Below are 20860 nucleotides of genomic sequence, written 5' to 3' on the forward strand. Positions count from 1 at the left end.
GCCTTCTTCACCATTCTCTCCACTCCTAGTTCTCTATGTTCCACAAGTTCTACCTGGTTTCACTTGCCAAAGTGCAACACTTCACACTTAACAGAGTCACTTCACACTTAACAGAGTTAAATTCCATTTTGCCATTCCTTGGTCCCAACTGATCTAGACCGTGTTGTAACTTGGATATCCTTCCTCACTGTCCACGAAACCACCAATTTTGGTGTCATCTGCAAATTTACTAATCACAATAACTACATTGCCAACCAAATCATTAATATAGATGACTAACATTAGATCCAGCATCATCTCCCTGTGATACACCAGGGTTCAAAGGCCTCCAATCAGAGAAGCAACCCTCCACTACTGCTCTCTGCCACCTTCCACTAAGCTAGTTTAGAATCCAATCAGCCAGCCCATCTTGGATCCTATATGGTCTAATCTGCCATGTGGGACTTCGTCAGAGGTCTTACTAAAGTCTAGATATACAGCATGCATCAGTCGTCTTGGTGACACAATCTCTCACGCACAAAGTCATGCTGACTACTTCTAATCAGTTCCTCCTTGTCCAAATCCAGGTAGATCTGCCCCTCAGAAAGGCTGTTGTAGCACCACCTAATAAAAATAATAAATGTTAAATTTTCATTTTCCCCACGATTTAGTGAAGTAAATAGAATAATTTTAGATACATAATTTATTTTGTAGTTTAATTTCTAAGCCTCATAATATATGGTAATCCTATTGCCAATATTGAAAGTAGTCTTTAATGTTGAATCAGAACTGATTGAGATGGTGGTATTCCCTACAGTTAAATTCTAAAACAATCAATGGTCAGAGCCATTTTGAAAGAGAATGGTGTTAGTCTTTTGTAAGTCAGCTTGTATTTTTTCTCACCTTGATGTCTTGAAATAACTTGGATTTGTTTTTTTTTTATTCTGATAGGTATAAACCAGATATAATCTGGTCAGATGGTGCCTGGGAAGCACCAGATACTTACTGGAATTCCACTGGATTTCTAGCCTGGCTTTACAATGATAGCCCTGTCAAGGTACATATTAATAATATTCACAAGATTCTTTTTTTTCCCCCATTTAAGATCAAACTTGTTTAGCTAAGCTAATGTTATATTAGTGTTAATGTTAATTAACTAATGTTAATGCTGCCCTAATGTTCAGCAACTTAACCTTTAAAGGTATTAGATCTGCAATGATGTGAAGTATTGTTAAACCATTCCTCTCCCTCATACGGTTGAATAGCTTTATTTCTCCACCACTTTGATGAATTTAGTAACACAGATATCATTGATTTAGTTTTTGGTCTTGGGAGTGTCCATAGATCCTGTCAAGTTCTGAAGTTATTGATGGTGCTACAGTATTAACTTGTTTACACATTTGGGGTCATTTACAAACACCAGCAGAAAACGCACACTGCATTTAAGGATGATATTGGGTGAGTGAAGCAGTCATGTGTTCAATTTATCAACTCTAAATTCTTTGAATTTTTTAAACTTTGTTTTTAATTGATGGAAATGGTGTATTCAAATAATTTCTGTTTTCATGAACACTTCCTCCCTCAATACAGTAAATTCCTTTGGTATTTTACCTCACCTGACTGTAAAAATACTCTATGGGTTTGTTTGTTTTTTTCATCTTAGATACTGCCATTTTGTGCTTTCTTCATCTTGGTGCATTTACCTTCCAGGTGTCCTTGAAGTGAAGTTGCACCATTTTTTGTTATTGCCATTTTATACCACTGACTTACATTTCTCCAGCAGGATTCTTTCCACCAGATTTTATGGTTTGCTGTCAAATTCATGGACACCATCTTACTTCCTGCATATTGATTTTACTGTTTTATTAAAATGTTCCCTGTTATATCTTGTCCATAATAATAATCCCTCATCCAACTGAGTTCTTCCTGCAGCTCATTGTTTGATCACTTATTTCGTGGCTGTTTTGAAACCTTGTTTTGTATATCTGGCTAGCATGTTTCTTGCATTATCCACCTCGAAAAGTTATTTGGTGACATTGTGAAGTTGTGAAAATACTATACAACTTTTTAAAAATTCTATTGCTAGGATACTGTGGTAACTAACGACCGCTGGGGAATTGGCTGTGCCTGTAAACATGGCGGCTTCTTCAACTGTGCAGACAAATACAGTCCCAGGAAATTGCAGAACCATAAATGGGAGATGTGCACCTCAGTCGACAAGAGTTCATGGGGATATCGCAGAAATATGCGTGTGAATGATGTGATGGATCTCCCGTCTATTATTACTGTACGTACTCCAGGTTAATCAATACTGTACATCACTGGAATGAAAATGAATTCAGGAAAGGGTACATTGGTCTTCTTCCATGACGTTGGTTAACAAACAGATCGAGAAATTTAACGTGTGGGAAGCTTGGCATTTTAGATCAGATAGTTTCCTACTTTCTCAATCTCTGGTGGACATTACAATTTGCCAGTGTGCCACTGACCTTGAGCAAGGTGATTCTGATCACTTTACAAAGTGCAGGCATGATGAGTTCAGCTCTGAAGCTGACTGGTAAATAGCAATGAATATTTAGTTAAGAGGCTGCAAAATATCTTCAATCCAATTCTCATGTTGTAATAGCAAAAAGCTATTCTACACTCTTTAATCGGTTTTTTTTTCCTGGAATCGGTAGTTTTCAGGCAGGTCTTATTTATGGAGAGAATGCAAATCTAAAAGGAAAAATCAGTGTTTCCCAGAAGTGCTGTCATCGGACAATTGTCATGCCCTTTGCCCTGACTTATGTTAAAATAAGGGTTTTGCAAATCATTCAAAAAACTTTTGCTAAGTATTTTTTGTTACCGTGTTGACAGTTGCAGGGAATTAATCGTAAGTATTTACCACTATTTATAGAATAAAATGGAGTGATCCAGTAGGTTTCTCTGGGATGGTATTGAGGATATGTGTAAAAAGAAAACGTTCCATGAAAGTAATGAATTAAAATAGGAACTGGCAATATTGTACACAATAGCAATATCTTTCTTTTATCGGCAGAATTTACTGGACACCATCTGTTACGGTGGCAACTTCTTGCTCAACATTGGCCCAACCAAGGATGGCACTATCCCTCCCATTTTCGAAGAAAGGTTGCGTGGGTTGGGACAGTGGCTGCGTGTTAATGGTGAAGCAATATATGCATCAACCCCTTGGCGAGTTCAGAAAGAGAACTCGACTCATATAATCTGGTAATACCTGTGAGGATTTTGTGTGGCGTGACTGTTTCTTTTCCCGTTTAGCACTGTCCTTCATTCTTATCTTCACATTCACTTCATGTTTGAAGATAGGCAGCTTTGTGGTGTTGCAGTTAATGCTGCTGCTTCACCACTCCAAGGACCTGGGATCAATCATGACCTCGGGTACTGAGTGAGTGGAGTTTGCACGTTCTCCTGGAGACCACTTTGCTTCCTCCCACATCCCAAGGAAGTTCCGGTAAGTTAATGGGTAAGTTGACCCTTAGTGGAGGTAAAATAATTCAAGGGGAGTTAATGGACAAGTGAGAGAAAGTACATTGTACACAACAGGAATATAGGAGGGGTGGGAACTGGGACTGATGAGATTGCTCTGCTTGGAGCCAGCATGGGGTGAATGGCCTTCTTCAGTGATGTAACAATTAAGATAAAACTTGATTTTCATCAATAGGATATGCCTTGTGTGCCATGGACATAGTGTATACACCATGCCGAAGTCAAAGGAGCAAAAGAGAAAGAGTGTTGACAGGCGAGATGGTGGACAAGAGTTCTAGAGGGAAGGAGTATAATGATGGAAGGGAGACATTATTAGTGGAGTGGGGAACATTGGCCATGCAGAAGAGAGGATGGCACATATGGGGATTTTGCAGAAGGAAACAAATTTTAAAAATGTATAGCCTAGTGAATATCTTGGGCAACAAAAGCATAAAAAAAGTTGTAAAAACAGATTTTCACAAGTAAGAAGCCCATGTTTCATATTTCTAATTTATTATCTTGCATTGATAATTCGTTTTGACAATATTTGAATGTCAACCTTAGGACTTGGTTCTTGTGAAATGTCACATAATGAGCTGTGGTTACTGATATCTATCAAGAGTGCTTTTGAGGTAGCCTTTCCTATTGTACTTGCAGTCATATGTGTAGAAGCAGATTGTATGTTGATATTTGTTCACCTTTGCTCAATTACAAGTACTTTTGGAGAAATGTTTAATTATAAAATCTGCTTCAGGTCTATTGGATTACAACACAGACCCATGGGTTTCTATCTGAGCAGTGAAGATGTAATAATATTTTACAGGAGTTCAGTAAAATATTCAGTTGTTAACCATCAAAGTGATATGCTAAATGACTCCTTTTAAATTTTTTTCTAAATTTGAGAGCATATCCTAATGCCACAAGCTTTTGTGTATTGCTTGTGCCCATGTTATCTTAGATGTCTGTGGGGAACACCATTATTCAATGCTGGTGTGTTTATAGATAGATATAAATCTGAATCCAGCAGACGTTGTGCCAGGTCGTGAACTTGTTGCAAAATAAAAACAGAAAATTGTTCAGTATCTTTATATATAAAAAAAGAAATCCTGGAAAATACTCAGCAGATCAGGCTGTAACCTTGGAAGGACAAACAGTTAATGTTTCAGATCTGTGACTCCTTGACAAAATTAATTTTATTGTGATGTCTTTTCAGGAAAAAGTGAAAAAAGAATAGGTTACAAATTTGTAATTTGATGCTCATGTTGATTTAAAGATAGTTTCAGATGGACTGAACAATCAATGAAATATAGAGGATAGAAACAGTATTTTCATCTGAACCTCCCCACTTAAGCTGATCAGATGGATCATTTGTCAATAATTGTCAGGTTATTCACGTACTGTGAATTATCTGTTTGTTTTGACATTTCACAGAAAGCTGTGGTTTTAATTTGGCACTGATCTTTGCGCTCTGCGTTTTCCTTCCAGGTACACTAGTAAAGGACCTTCTGTTTATGCAATGTTCACAAAGTGGCCCACTGACAATATCCTGGAACTAGAATCACCAAAGACCTCGCCGAACACCAGCGTAAGTATTTAGGATTTGTTTTGTTCTATGCCAGCTTCTTAGGGTTGACCTAGCCTTTCACAGTTGTCTCCCAGTGATTGATTTCAATCCATTTTGGTGGACAAAATTATTGTGATTCTCTTGCTCATTTAGCCTTTGCCCCGACATTCGTAAAGTTGTTAATTGTGTAGATATTACTCAAGCTCTGCAGTTATTGTCCAAAGATTGAAATTAACACATTTCTACACTCCTTCATTTTCCTCATGTAACTTCTCCCTGCTCTTTTATTATTTAATTCACTAATATTAGTTTATTTTTATTTCTTTTTAACTTTGCCTTGTTTTGTAGCTGAGTTCCTTGCCATTCTGAGCCCACCTCACATATTGTCTGCAGTAGTCTGGGACTGAATGTCTTTTGAAACTTGCATGTTTGTTAAGTACCATAAATTAATTTTGCTTGAAATTTTTTTTTTATATTTCCCTCTATGATCTGATAGTTCATTGCACTTCTTGAACATTTTTCACCATCTCACTTAAACTAGTAACAAAACCATGTGTAATTCTACCACTTTTGTACTCTCTGATATGACCTGCACATAACCACTCGAACACATGCTACTGCTAGTGGTCCAATATCCCCACTTCATTCATCTTTTTGCTGCTGATGTATTTATTGTTTTGTGGTCAACAGTTGCATTTTGCTGTATTCATTGATTAATTCTTGCTTTTTCCACCTCATTACTTTCTGAAGTGTCCTGCATGCTTTCCATTATTTTTTCTGGCTCCTTCTGAATATTCCAATGGTGATTTTTTTTTAAATTCACGTTGTTAGCTTACTTACTCTCCACTTTTTTTCAGCTTGATTAGTCTTGTTCCCTTTTTCATCACTTCAGCAATTTCTCCTTTTTATTTTCCAGGAAAAAGTGGGAAAAGAATAGATGAACTCTTAATAGTTTCCTACTCAACCTTATCCTTAAAATAATTTATAATTGAAAATATTATGATAATGAAGCACTAATTTGTCCCTCAGTAAAGTTGGCTTGTTGCTCTTTCTTTACAAGTATAATTGCTTTTCCCTTTTTAGTTGTCCTCTGTTTTTATTTTAAAAGAAAACCATTTGTGGGGTAATTTATTTCAAGGCCCTTTAGTAAAAATACCTTGAAGTAAATTACCTCACCAATACTACTTATCCCCAACACCCAGTTGATAATAGGAATCAACATTTATTAATATTGCAACTGAAGCCATACTAAGCAGTATATCCAATTTGATTTTATTTTGTTGATGCCTGTAATACTTCTGGTGCTTGATCCAGATCCAACCAAGAGGATCTTCTGTCATTTTCTAGCTCTTTCCTTTCAGCAACTCCTGATTCAGTGCATCCTTCCTCTTTGAATCCCCTCTGAAAAATGTTTAATCTTCGACATTTGTTCTGCATTCTAATTTTGCAGCCAGGCTTCAGTAACTCAGTTCTTTACTTCCCACCACCCTTTTCTCATCTATACCTTTGCTCCTGCTCATTAGCTTGAATGAGATATAATAATTTGTTCATGCAATCTGTATTATTAGATTGTGCAGTTAAAGCTGGGCTAAATGTTTTCTCAAAAAATAGTTAATGGGTACCACCAGCTACAATCACCCATTCTCAACGTGGACCCTACGCCCCCTGCCCGCCCCCCCTTCCCCGGGGGCCACAGCACATTTTAATAAAAGCCTTGACTTCTTTTCACTTCGTGTGACAAATGTTTTTCATAGCTTTTTTTTAATGCAGTCAGTAGGACAGAATTATGGAAGAAACCAAAACTTAACTGCTCACAGGGAAGGGGGCCCATAAACCTGGGGTGGGGAAGGGCTGGGGGGTGGTATTAACGGTAAAAAGGTTGAGAATGGCTGGTTTAGATCAAAGAATAAGTGTACAATCTCAGAACAATATGTTGGCCAATCTGCCATGTCTTCACACAATGGGCCTTTGCATTTCTATGCCCAAGATGACTGTGGAGGCTTGGCTGCTGAGTGTTTGAGACAGTGATTGATAGTTTTCTGGATGTAATAGAATCAGAATAAGGGGTCAGTGCTGAAGAATTTTGCTGAAAAAAACACCCACTGAACTAACTGCTGAAGTGACTAATTAACTTAATTCTTGCTTTTATTTGTGTTATAGCTGAGCATATTAAACATAATAGTTTCTTCAAAATTGAATCTACTTGGGTAGGGCAAGATGGATGTTGCAATTTTGCTTGATTTACATCCCTGGGAAACTGGGAAGGGAGTACTGGAAGTTTCCCGAAGAGATTTAAATGGTGGCATAGACTGGAGTTTACATACTTTGAGGGCAAAGAGACAGGCTTAATGGATTGAGCTACTTCTTCTTTCATATTCTTGTTACTTTTACAGGTAACAATGCTGGGAATTCAACAGCCTCTGAAATGGAAGACTTCTCCCACCAAAGGCATTCTCATCTTCCTGCCACCTTTTCCACAACTTTCTGTCCCCTCAAAAAATGGTTGGACACTGAAAATGGAAAGAGTTTCATAATACCACTGGAATATCAAAGGGAGAAGAATTTAGCTTAATTTGAGGTGATTAGCAAATATAATTTTTATGAAAGCAATGAAAAATCATGATTTTCTTTTTGATGGTTTTTATATGAAGATTATGCTTTAGATATGAGGTAAGAAATTGGGGATGGATTAATTTTGCAGGTCAAAGCACATGTTACCCAACAGATCAGTACAAGTGCAGGGTCACCAAAGTCACGAGTCATTGATTACAAAGTTCGGATGCTAAAGTTGTGTTCTTCTGCAAACTGTTAACTGTTTATTGCTTCACGTGATTTATAATTTAAAACAAAATTGTGACCCTGATGGAAGATCAAACATGAATTTTAAGTTTGGTTTAGAGTGAAAATACTCCAAAAATAACACCGAGCAATGCAATACCATCAGTAGCTCTGATAATACTGGTTATTTACAATGTTTAAGTTAAAAATGAACTTCATGTCAGATTTTTTTGTAAATTAATGAGGGGGATAATCTATCAGAAGATTGTTGATTCCTGAAGTTAAATGATTTTTTTTTAGTATTTTAAAATTAACAATTTAGTTACTGCTTTCAATCATTGGTATCAGTTGCTGTGTAGAGTCAGATCCTACAATGAAGCCATAGCACTTCATGGTAATACATTCTATATACAGGTGCTCCTCAACTCATGATAGGGTTGCGTCCGACAACCCATTGTAAGTCGGAAACCACTGATAGTTGAATAAGAATACAGATATACCTTGTATAACTCTGACAGCACTGTATCAGTCCCCACATTGATCCCACTACCCCGCTCTCTCCCCATAGCCCTTTATCATTCCCAACACTGATCCCACTGCCCTGCTCTCTCCTGACAATGCTGAATCAGTATCCACAATGATCCCTCTGCACCGCTCTCTCCCCACAGCCCTGTATCAGTCACACATTGATTGCAATGCCCAGCTCTTCCTCTAACATTGCTGTATCAGTCCCCACACTGATCCACTGCCTTGCTCTCTCCCAATAGCGCTGTATCAGTCCCTGCAAGCTTTCCGACTAACTAAATTGATTGATCAAGGAGGCTACAAAGCATTCACTTTAGACTCAGGAATTATCAACATTTACTGTAAAATTCAACGATGCTTGCGTTGACCTTACTTTAACATAGAAACATAGAAGATAGGAGCAGGAGTAGGTCATTCGACCCTTCGAGCCTGCTCCGCCATTCAACGAGATCATGGCTGATCTTAAAGTTCAGTACCCCGTCCCCGCCTTCTCTCCGTAACCTTTAATACCCTTATACTGAAGAAATAGATCTAATTCCCTCTTAAATAGATTTAATGAACCTGCCTCTACTGCCCTCTGTGGCAATGAATTCCACAGATTCACCACCCTCTGGGTCAAGAAATTCCTCCTCATCTCGGTCCTAATTATCCTCAAACCATGGCCCCGGGTTCTGGATTTTCCCATCATTGGGAACATCCCATCTGCATCCATTCTGTCCAGTCCTGCCAGAATTTTATATGTCTCTATGAGATCCCCTCTCAATCTTCTAAACTCCAGCGAGTACAATCCCAATTTGCGCAATCTTTCCTCATAAGTCATTCCTGCCATTCCAGGTATCAGCCTGGTGAATCGCCTCTGCACTCCCTCCATTGCAAGAACATCCTTCCTTAGATAAGGTGACCAAAACTGCACACAATACTCCAGGTGGGGTCTCACCAAGGCCCTGTACAGCTGCAGTAAGGTATCCTTGTTCCTATACTCAAACCCTCTTGATATGAAGGCCAACATACCATTTGCCTTTTTAACCGCCTGCTGTACCTGCATGCTCGCCTTCAGAGACTGATGTACAAGTACCCCTAGGTCTCTCTGCACTTCCCCATCTCTTAATCTATTGCCATTCAAATAGTAATCTGCCCTTCGGTTTGTATTACCAAAGTGGATCACCTCACATTTATCCACATTGTAGTGCATTTGCCATGGATCTGCCCAGTCCCTCAATTTATCCAAATCACACTGGAGCTTCCTGACCCCCTCTTCCGTGCACACAACTCCTCCTAGCTTAGTGTCATCTGCAAATTTGGAGATATTACATCCAATCCCCTCATCCAGATCATTAATGTAAATTGTGAACAGCTGGGGTCCCAGTACAGATCCCTGTGGCGCCCCACTGGTCACCGCCTGCCACTCAGAAAACGAGCCATTTATCCCAACTCTCTGTCTTCTACCTGCCAGCCAGTTCTCAATCCACATCAATACTTTGCCCCCAATCCCATGAGCCTTGATTTTGGAAGCCAGTCGTTTATGCGGGACCTTATCGTATTATATGAAAGTAAATAAAGACAGACATGCTATTGTACCATTGTAACTTCAAAAAATTGTAAGTCAGCACCTGTACAAAATCACTGGTACCAGTCATAGAGGAGGGATGTCTCTTCCACCTTCACTTCAATATTGCAGAAGATAAATAGCTATTTTAATGGAGCTTTCCAACATTGATTTAAACCGCATTTTCCTTTCTTGATAGTGGGATGATCACAATAAATAACAGTTGTCCTGGAAAATGTCACATGTGCTATTGTTGTCTTCACTTTGTTAATTGAATAAATTCATTATCTAATCAAGAATAAACGGCAATGACGACATGCCTGTTCCCTGAAACGTGTAATGATATAATCCACCCTGTCCACATTACTGGGAAGCTTGGATAGACTAAAAGTTGTTTGTATCGATGTCGTTGAGAAGCTTCCAAGCAGCAGAAGATAAACTCAAGGAGGCATAATGTTGCCGTCAGGGAACATGCAGTGCACAAGTTGAGATGTCGATGTTTGGATTGTTTATATTGGGTTCTTCCACACCACAGTGTCGTGCAAAGAGACGGTTCCATGCTACTTCTTACAACTGCCTGATGTAAATTGAGCAGTACTTACACAGTGGAACTAAGTCAATTCTGGATTTACTCTGGGTTGCCTGTTTTACACTGGATAAATGTCTAAACTTTCTTCAGTAGCTGAGTCTATCATTGCGAAAATGACAGTTCTGTGACTCCTGAATTACACATTAATTCATCAACACATTAATTGCTCCATTTCCTTTATAAATGCTAATTGCATTTAATTTTTATTTGGCTAACTATATGTGATAAACAAAAATAGGATCTTCAAAGATTTCCTTCTCTTTGGGACTATCATATCTATTCATTTCCTGATTACATACATTACTCAGCCATAACACTGAAATATTGATACATGCTTGGAGTATTTCATAATGACTGTGAACTCTGGTCTAATTTTACAAGTTACGATAGCTGGTACCAACGTCCCTGAGCACCTTTGAGAGAACTGTATCTTCAAAAATTGTATGACTTATGTAGGTCTAGCAGATTTTTTTATATACTCTGAGTATCTGCTTCACACCAGTGCATCGGAATGATACAAGACACTGTCCTATAGTCAGACACATTGAAGCTGAGCAAGCATGTTTATGTCTGCTTAAACACACATTCTTCATGGACAAGGATTAAAGAGATATCTTCGTGCCAGTTTTCAGCAGTATCTGTAACTAGAAGGACACAAAAAGGACCATTCCAGGTTGGCGTCAACTTAACATCTTTCCAACTCTTTATCAATACCCAGTCACCAGGTTGATTGGTATGTATGGGGAATTCCAAAGGCGGTGTCTGCGCTAGAATCCCCCTTCTTCTCAGATCAGCCAACGTGGTGGAAAGTTCCTGCAGATACTTAGATATAAATTGGTCATTTGCCTCCGGTATTGGGAGGTCTGCATGGGAGCCCAGATAGGGAAGGCTGAACATCATTTCATACGGGGAGACGGCAATATCACGACGGGGAGCGGTACGAATACGAATCAAAGCCAGGGGTAAACATTTAAGCCAGGAGAGACCTGTCTCAGCACATAGGCGGCTGAGTTGAAGTTTAAGCGTCTGATTCATACTCGTCCTGAACTCTGAGGGTGCCATGGGGTATGTAATTGCCAATCTACGCCCAAAAATCTACAGACCTCCTGCAGCACACGGGACATAAAGTGCGGCCCTCTATCCGAGTCAATGGTCTCGATAATTCCGTATCGCGGAATTATCTGCTCTAGAATTAATCGAACCACTATTCCGGCTCGGTCATTTGAAGTAGGAAAGGCCTCAACCCATCGGGTAAAGTGGTCCATCATTACTAACAGGTAGTTATAATTACCGGACCTGGATAATTCAGTGAGATCAACCTGCATGCGCTGAAAGGGGCGCACAGTCAGGCCACGACCTCCACTCATGGACTTACGCATGGAGGCTTTATTTATCCGTTGACATAGGGGGCACCCCTGAACACTTTGCTTAGCGAGGGTATAAATACCAAAGCAATAGTACCAACTACTAAAGGCATCAACCAATGCCTGTGTTCCCCAGTGCGATTGCAGATGGAGTTCAGTTATAACCTGTCTTGCTACTGCCGGATTTAATACTTGTAACCCGCCTGTTGTCCACCACAGTCCATCTCGGGTTTTATACATGTCTCCATCTGCTTCTGCTCTGCCTCGGTAAAAATAGGATTTTTCTGTAACTCCTGGGGTACAGGTAACAACATGTACATTTGTATAGTCTCTCCCATGGATGCTTCCTTCGCGACCTCATCTGCCTGTCTATTACCTCGGGCTTCGGGGCTTTACCCTATCTGATGTCCCCGTACATGGACCACGGTCACCTCCTTAGGCAGCATTAAAGCATCCAAACATTTGATTATTAAATTTTCATGGACTAATTTTTGGTCCTTTCCTGTAATCAACCCCCGTTCCTTCCAAATTTTTCCAAAGGTGTGTACAACTCCAAAAGCATATTTAGAATCTGTGTAAATTGTTCTTACTTTCCCCTGTAGCCCCTGGAGGGCTCGACACAGCGCATATAATTTGCATGTCTGAGCCGACCAGAGACCGGGGAGGTGACCAGCTTCGATAACAGAACCATCCTTGCCATCCACTACGCCATATCCACTGTAACGGGTTCCTTCTATACAACGAGAAGAACCATCTATAAACCATCTCTCTCCCTCACATAGAGGCTCATCCCCTAGATCGCTCCGGATCTTAGTCTGCAAATCTATTACTTCCAGACATTCATGTTCTAACTGGTCAGAAGTTGCCTCAATTTGTGGAGAGACTAAGAAGGCTGCTGGATTCTGGTCCTGATTAGTAACCAGCGTCAAGTCATCTCGGTCCATCAAAATTGCCTCATATTTTAGAATTCTCGAATCAGTCAACCACCTCCCCGCACGCTGTAACAGAATAGTTCTAACTGTGCGCGGGGTGTGGACAGTCATTGGTGCACCAAAGGTAATCTTACGACCCTCTTCTACCAGCACAGCGGTGGCAGCAATAGCCTGGACACACTCTGGCCATCCGCGGCAAACTGGGTCCAATACCTTGGACAAAAACGCCACTGGTTGCCGGAGCCCCATTCGCTCCTGGGTCAATACACCCGCAGCTGCCCCATCTTTTGCATTAGTAAATAAGTCAAATGGTTTATTCAAATCAGGTAATGCCAACACTGGAGCCTTGGCGAGACAACTCTTTATCGTCTTAAATCCCTCCATTTCTTCCTCTGTCCAGACAGCAAGAGAATTATCTAGGCCAGCTAACTTATCATACAAAAATTTTACCAAACTAGAATAATTTTCTATCCAAATTCGGCAATATCTCACCAAGCCCAGAAACTTCCTAAGTTCACGAGCGTCCTTGGGAGGAGGGACCTGCAGAATTCCGCGTACTCTTTCCGGACTGATACGTCTGCTTCCCTGACTAATTAAATGACCCAAGTATTTTACCTCTGGCTGTACGAATTGTAACTTCGTCTCGCTAACCCACAATCCTTTGTTTCCTAAGAAATTTAACATATCTACTGTATACTGTTTAACAGTCTCTTGTCCTTCTCTCGTGATTAATAAGTCATCTACATATTGTATTAATTGAACTGTCCAGCGATACTGGTTCTTTCGCCCAGTATACGGGTTCTCCCATTCAAATGCAAACATGTCCCTATTGCCCTCATCCAGAGGACAAGCCCAAAAGCCATCTTTCAGGTCTATCATGCTGAACCATTCACTATTCAGATTTATTCTTCCCATAATTGTATAAGGATTAGGCACAACGGGGTATCGGGCCAAAATTACCTTATTTAAATCCCGTAGGTCTTGTACCAGCCGATAAGTACCTTCTGGTTTTTGTACTGGCAGTATTGGGGTATTAAAGGGGGACATACAGGGTTCAAGCAAACCATCCAGTAGTAGCTGATCGATTACGGGTTTCAGCCCCTTCCTTCCGTCCATAGAAATCGGGTACTGTTTACGTCTAACTGTCTGATTGGGATCCTTTAGCGTGACCCGAAGTGGGGGAACATCCAACCCCCCTCTATTTCCCTTCTTGGCCCACACCTTGGGGTCGATCAACTCGCGATCTTCTTGTGCCAATGTATAGAACTGGACTCCAATCCCCTTTCCCTGGGGCCGAGTCCCAATGCCTAGCGAATCTTGCAAATCTTGACCCAATAGGCAAACTCCCGCCTGAGGGACTAGTAGAATGTCTCCCCTTATCACCTTTCTCCCTAAGGCCCTTTAATTGAGGAACCTCAAAGTTAGATCCCCCAACCCCTGAAATAACCACCCTCCCGTTAAAAACTGTTCCCTTGGGTTTGGTTAAAATACTAGAACGAGCAGCTCCCGAGTCTACCATAAAAATCATGTCTTCTTCGTGGGCTCCTATGCTTAAGTTTACCAATGGTTCTCCATGCAGCCCCACGGTACTCCTTACGAGAGAACCTTGACTTCCCTAATCTTCCTCTTCCATCAAAACATAGGACCGCGTGTCCCTAATCCTCTGGGGACATTCCCTCTTAAAGTGTCCCTCTCTTTTACAATAGTAACAAACCTTGGGCCCTGTCTGCCATCCTCTATTGCAGGGGTGTCAAACTCAAATTCACGGAGGGCCAAAATTAAAAACTTGGACTAAGTCGAGGGCCGAACTAAATATTTATTGAAAATTTTCAAAAACATCTGCATGTTTTCTCTTCTTTCAACATATGTAATGTTAAACTTTAGGATATAACTTTAGGAGGATAATGTTACAGGTCAGGAGTAGGTAGCTCAAGTTCACCCTTTGCTTGACCTGAGGGAAACCTATTTGGTCCCTGTGGAGATGTAGTCAGCATTCACAGGCTGTGTCCATTTTGGCCTGCATCAGGACTCAGCATTTTCTGCTCACTCCTCAGGCTCTAGGCCTCTATTCACCCTCGACCCACCATCCCTCTACCTGACCAGTCCTTTACCCAACCTCTACTCACCCCTCACTCCACTCGCTCTGCCTCTACCCATCCCATCCTATACACGCCCCTCTACTGCCTCTCCCCTCAACCTGTTCCTCCCTCTACCCGTCTCTCACCCTCTAATCACCCCTCCCCTACTCGCCCTGCCCCTCCCCTTTTACCTCTTCCCTATCCACCCCTCCTTCTACTCATCCCTCCCTCTATCTGCCCCTCGCACCACCATAACTTCCCCTGCCCATTACTCCTCACCTACACCCTCTGCCCACCCCTGCTTACCCACCCATTCAGGCCCAGCGCGCTGCCGATCAGCCTTTGCGGAACAGCGGGGGCCGTGCGCAGCCTGCCATGTCCGTCGTGCTGACAGGAAATCACAGGCACTCGCCAATCGCCGCACCGCTCAACAGGTGGGAGAAGTGACTGGTTGTGCGGGGAGCCTTCCAACTGGCTTGCCGGCTGATGACATCGACAGACTTCTCATGTTATAATTTTGTTTTCCCCGTTCTCAAAGTTTGCACGGTCAACCTGCAACACTCTTGCTCCCTCCGCGTCCCGTGGATCTGATGCCCGGGTGTTGTTAGGATTCCCAGCAGAAGTTTTGTGGAACTTTACCATTCTGGATTCCTTTTTGAGAATATTCTGGCCATCTTTTAAGGGGGGTGGTTTTAAGGGGGAGGGGATAGTTAGGGGGTGGGGAAGGATGTGCAATGAAGGGGGAGGATGGTGGGGGTGACATTACCAAAAAACAGCATCGGCTCTCGCTGCAGGGCGGGCCACCTCTAATACATTTTTGAAATGATCTTGCGGGCCAAATATAATTATATTGCGGGCCAAATTTGGCACGCGGGCCAGAGTTTGACATGTGTGCTCTATTGGAACCACCTCTTGAGGCCCCCGCTCGTGGACGGGGACCGTGGGGTTCGTCCCATCCTTCAAATCCTGGCCCTTCTCTTTCATTCCCATCCATACGCCCGGACCGTTGGTCCGGCGTCTTTGACCTCCCTGCTGTCCATCTACGAATTGCTTCACCGCCTGCATCAAAATCTTCGCCTTCCCTTTTTGCTTATCCTCACTTCTCTGAACATAGGCTCTCTGGGCTATTTGTAGAAATTGTGACAATCCCTGTTCATGCCAATTCTCAGTCTTTTGGAGTTTCTTTCTTATGTCTGGGGCTGAATTTGTTACAAATCCTGTCAAAACTAACTGCTCACCGGCCGGTGATTCTATATCCAGCCCCCCGTATTGTTATATTGCCACCCGCAATCTAGTCAAGAAGGCTGAGGGAGTCTCCTCTGGGCCTTGAGGAACCTCAAATGCCTTTTTAAAATTTTGTCCCTTGGGTACCGATTCCCTCATTCCCTTTATTAAATTAACCCTATACTCCTCCATCCGAGTTCGGCCCTCAGTAGTTCCTTTATCCCAATTTGGATTAACCAAGGGGAACTTATCCTCCCCCGCCACAGCCCCCGGACCTCCTTGATGTTCCCGATCCCATACCCTAATTCCCGCCTGTCTAATCATTCCTCTCTCATCCAGAGTAAACAAAGCCTTAAATATGGACATCAATTCATCCCAGGTGTAAATATTTGGCCCCAAAAACTGATCCAATTGTTCTGCACAGGCCTGGGGGTCCACTATCAAGGACTTCATTTCTCGTTTAAAATTCCTCACTTCCATACTTGTTAGAGGGACGTTAACAAATCCCATCGCATCTCCTGGACCTCCCAGGGGCACTTCACGAAGGGGACACATTCACGCCTGGTGTGGGTCCGATCCCTGACCCCCTGGTAGGGCGGGGTCCCCCTTCTGTCGTCTAGAACTCAAATCAAACTCCCCGGCTTCCTCCTCATGGAGGGTTTCACACTGTTCCTCCGACAATCCTGTACAATCTGGGTCACCAACCTGGGGAGTAAGGGGTGGTGGAGGACACTTAGCCTGTGATCTGGTCCTAACTACATTCTTCTGTTCATTTTCGTTAACAAGGTGTGGGGGTGGGGGGGTGAAGTGGACAACATTGGGAGGGGAGGATAAAGTGGGCAGGGAGGAAGAGGGGGCAGCGGAGGAGCCGGCTCGGGATATGGAGGAGGTAATACCTGTAAGGGGTCCCATTTTTCAGGAAGAGGAGCCGAAGGTTCCGGTTCCTTAGATTTTGCCGGATCCCTTGTAGTCATCAACATTTGGTTCGATTCTACAAATAACCAACAGGCAGCGTAATCCCTGCTCTCGGAGTCATTGGGTCTATTTTCATAAAGCCACGTATTCGGTGCCTGACATACCCAATCCTCATCTGAACTGTATTTTGGCCAAAATACTGAAGACCCCTTAATTGGATTCTCAGGCCACTCATGGCAACAGTACTGGATCATTTTCTTTTTATCTTTCCTGCGGGTCTTTCCCGCACCCCAATTCATCAATTGCCTCCCCAATGGGCTTCCCGGGGGGAATTCTGTCAACCGGTCCTATTCTCAGACCTTACTTTTTGCTCCCTCCCCCACCCATGGTGGAAAAATAGATTTTACCAGGCTGTTGAGCCTTCCCAGCACGTCACTTATACGGCTGTCCCGTTGTTTGTTCTCAACACCTCTTCTCGGATATCACTCGCTACGTCCACTGGCCAGACACTCGATGACCAGGAGTCCGGCTAAATCAGCCAGGGTGCACCGACCCCTCTTCAGACAAGCACCAGTCAGTGGAAGGAATGTGATCCCGGACGAGTCCCCAAGTTGTGAGAAGTGCCTTCGAGATCACAAAATATGCTCGAGACAAAAGTTGAGAACAAAGAACATTTATTAATATTCACAACATTGCAAAGTTGGGTACTCTCCCCTTACCTCGGGAAAGTACCCCGAGGGCGGGAAGCCTCTTTGTTTTTATACAATTTTCACTTCACCTCCCCTTACATTTGTCTTACGTTTGTCCTTCTTGGACTGGTTTGGCACTTTTCCCTATTCGGCTGTCTCTTGACTGACTCCAACTTTCTCTTATCCCGTGCTCACACCTCCTTTCCCCACCCCCTATTAAACAAGCTCTTTGTGTGTACGTACATATTTCTATGTCTGCTTAAATTCCTCTGTTATCTTGTTTACTTTGTTCTGCTTTTTCATGCGCCATTTTACACAAAGAACATATTAGCTTTTTCCTTGCTTTTTTTCTTTCTACCTTCTATAACTGTTTCAGAACTCCTACCATTAAAATAATAACTGTTTCTAAACTCCTACATACGGGTGGTCTTGGTGGGATAGTACATAAGGCCATGGACAGACATGCGAGTATTAGAGAGTGACACAGAACTGAAATGGTTGGCTACTGGGAAGTCTCTGTAACTGGTGCAGATGGAGTGAAGGTGCTTAGCAAACCAATTTCCAAATCTACACCAAGTCTCTCTGATGTAGAGAAGGCCACAAAGGGAGCACTAGATGCAGTAAATCAATCCTGAAGATACACAGGTTTGGGGTCCTACACTGTGGTGAGGAGGTGTGGGCGCAAGCGTGGCACCTCCTGTGGCCACGGGAGAAGGTGCCGGTGGGGGGGGGAGGGGGAACAATTGGTGGGGTGGGATGAGTGCACGAGGGCGTCATGGAGGGAGGATCCCTATGAAGACAGAAAGGGGTGGAGAGGGGAAGATGTGTCTGATGGTGGGATCCTGTTGTAAGTGCCGGAAATTCCAGAGGATAATGTTTTAGATGCCGAGGCTGGTGGGTAGGTAGGTGAGGATAAGGAGGATTCTGTATTTGTTGTGTCTGGGGGCAGAGGGGGCCAGGGCAGAGGAGCGGAAAATGGAGGAGATGCAGGTGAGGGCTGAGTTGATGGTGGTGGAAGGGAAGCAGATGCTGTTGCACATTCCTGATAAGTGAGGAGATGTGTGTTCAATGTAGTCAATTCTTAAGTGGACTACGAGGAACTTGATGCTCTCTACTACTGAGTTATTGATCTGTAGTGGAGGATAGTCATCCCTGGTCCTCCTGAAGTCCACAATTATCTCTTTTGTCTGATCTACGTTGAGGTCAGGTTGTGATTTTCGCACCATTTCACAAGATTTTCCACCTCTTCTCTGTAATGCAACTCATTGTTGTTGCTGATGAGGCCGACTATGGTCATATCACCTGAAAACTTGATGATTCTGTTGAAGCTGGATCTGGCGTTGAAGTCATGGGTCAGTAGCATGAACAGGAGCAGCCTGAGCACACATCCCTGAAGTGCGCCTGCGCTCGGTGTGATGGTGCTTGAAGTTCTTCTGTCAATCCAGAAAGATTGTGATCTTTCTGTTAGAAAGTCTGGAATCCAGTTACAGAGAGGGATGTATATCCCAGCGAGGACTGTTTCTCCATCAGCCTCTGGGGAATGATTGTGAATGCGGAGCTGAAGTCAATGAGAAGCAGCCTTGTGTGTGAGGTATCATTCTCCAGGTGGGTCAGGACAGAGTGGAGGGACAAGGCTATAGCATCGCCAGTAGAATGGTTCTGTCTGTAGGCAAATTGAAATGGGTCCAGTGCCTCTGGGAGGTGCACTGTGTTCAGTTCTGGTCTCCAAATTATAGGAAGGATATAGATAAGGTGTTGCCTGGCTTAAAATATGTAGAGTACAGAGAAAGATTGAAGAGGTTAGGACTTCATTCATTGGAACGTAGATGGTTGAGAGGGGATTTGATAAAGGTGTTTAAAATTATGAAGGGAATAGATAGACTAGATGCACGTAGACTCTTTCCCCTGAGAGCAGGGGATGTTGAAACAAGAGGACACAAGTTGAGGGTAAGGGGAAAAATTTTAGGAGAAACATTAGAGGATGGTTCTTCACTCAGAGAGTGGTATCTGAGTGGAATAATCTTCCGGTAGAAATAGTTGAGGCAGAGTCAATTCTTTCATTTAAGAGGAGGCTGGACATAAACATGGATAGGAGGGGGTTGGAGGGTTATGGGCAGAGAATAGGTGGGGGATCTAGTGAAGTTGTTTGAGTGAACCGGCGTGGACTTGAAAGGCCAAAATGGCCTGTTTCCATGCCATAAACTGTTATATGGTTATAATCCATCATCAGATGCTGGAAGCATTTCTTAATGGTGGAGGTCAGTCCCACTGGGCGATAGTCACTGAGGCCTGTTATTGTCGCCCTCTTTGGTATCAAAATGATGGTGGCTGCTTTGAAACCCACAGGGACGATGGACCTGCTGAAATGTTACGTTGAAGATCTCCTTCAGGACCTCCGTCAGTAGGTCTGCACGGTCCTTCAGTACCCAGCCTGGTATGTTGTCTGGCCCCACTGCCTTGTGTAGATTCACGCTGGATAGGATTTTCCTTACTTCAGCCATGGCTACACAAGGAGCCCGTTCATCAGGGAGAGATGGAACTTTCTTTAGCGTCAGCCTGTTCTTTTCATTGAACCTTGCGAGGAAAATGTTCAGTCTGTCTGGAAGGGGGACCTAGTTGTCATTGACTTGCAAGGTTCTCATGATGTTATTGTTTTGATTCCTTGCCTCGTGCACCTCATGTCACTGGTATCCACCTTTAAAGGATTTGATTGCCTGATTCTGTCCTGTCCTGTTAGTATCCAATAAAGTGTGAATTTCCCTTCCTTTTCCTTCTTCAACGCCCAAATTATATAACCTTATAGTTCCCTTCATTAAAGTCCATTTGTCTCCAACCTTCTAACCTGCCAATAATGTCCTGAAGTCACTCTCAACCATGTGTTCAGATAACTGCTCCTTTTAATATTGTGCCAATTATAACATCAAGTTCGCTTACATCCTTGATGCAATTACATATATATATTTTTTTTAACTGAAGTTCTTCTGTTTTATAGAGATATTTTTAAATTCTAATTTATTGGGAAAAATTGTGGCAGATTTTCCACATAGAATATTAATGATTTTTTTAATTGCTTGAGAAATGAATCAAAATAAATAAATGAAAATATCTGTGGGCTAGTGCTCAGGGCACTTTTCCAGTTGCAGCTGGCTGGCTGTTCATTGCCATGAATAATTAGATGTACACAGCAAGAG

The 20860-nt window shown here is 42.5% G+C and overlaps 1 protein-coding gene and 1 long non-coding RNA gene across 3 annotated transcripts in view; one reads left to right on the plus strand and one right to left on the minus strand.

Annotated features, from left to right (window-relative positions):
• The window catches only part of LOC138741526 (tissue alpha-L-fucosidase-like), a 20705-nt gene extending 10510 nt beyond the window's left edge, over positions 1 to 10195 (plus strand). Inside the window, exons 4-8 of the mRNA XM_069895754.1 lie at positions 931 to 1036; positions 2066 to 2266; positions 3017 to 3207; positions 4951 to 5050; positions 7423 to 10195. Coding sequence (XP_069751855.1) covers positions 931 to 1036; positions 2066 to 2266; positions 3017 to 3207; positions 4951 to 5050; positions 7423 to 7563 — 739 coding nt within the window. The 3' untranslated portion in view covers positions 7564 to 10195. The remainder of the gene's footprint in view (positions 1 to 930; positions 1037 to 2065; positions 2267 to 3016; positions 3208 to 4950; positions 5051 to 7422) is intronic.
• The window catches only part of LOC138741531 (uncharacterized), an 80117-nt gene continuing 64927 nt past the window's right edge, over positions 5671 to 20860 (minus strand). For both annotated transcript variants that reach the window (XR_011343556.1, XR_011343555.1), the window contains one exon: positions 5671 to 5930. This is a non-coding gene — a long non-coding RNA (uncharacterized lncRNA). The remainder of the gene's footprint in view (positions 5931 to 20860) is intronic.

Source organism: Narcine bancroftii, chromosome 8, assembly GCF_036971445.1.
Source record: "Narcine bancroftii isolate sNarBan1 chromosome 8, sNarBan1.hap1, whole genome shotgun sequence".
NCBI lineage: Eukaryota > Metazoa > Chordata > Chondrichthyes > Torpediniformes > Narcinidae > Narcine > Narcine bancroftii.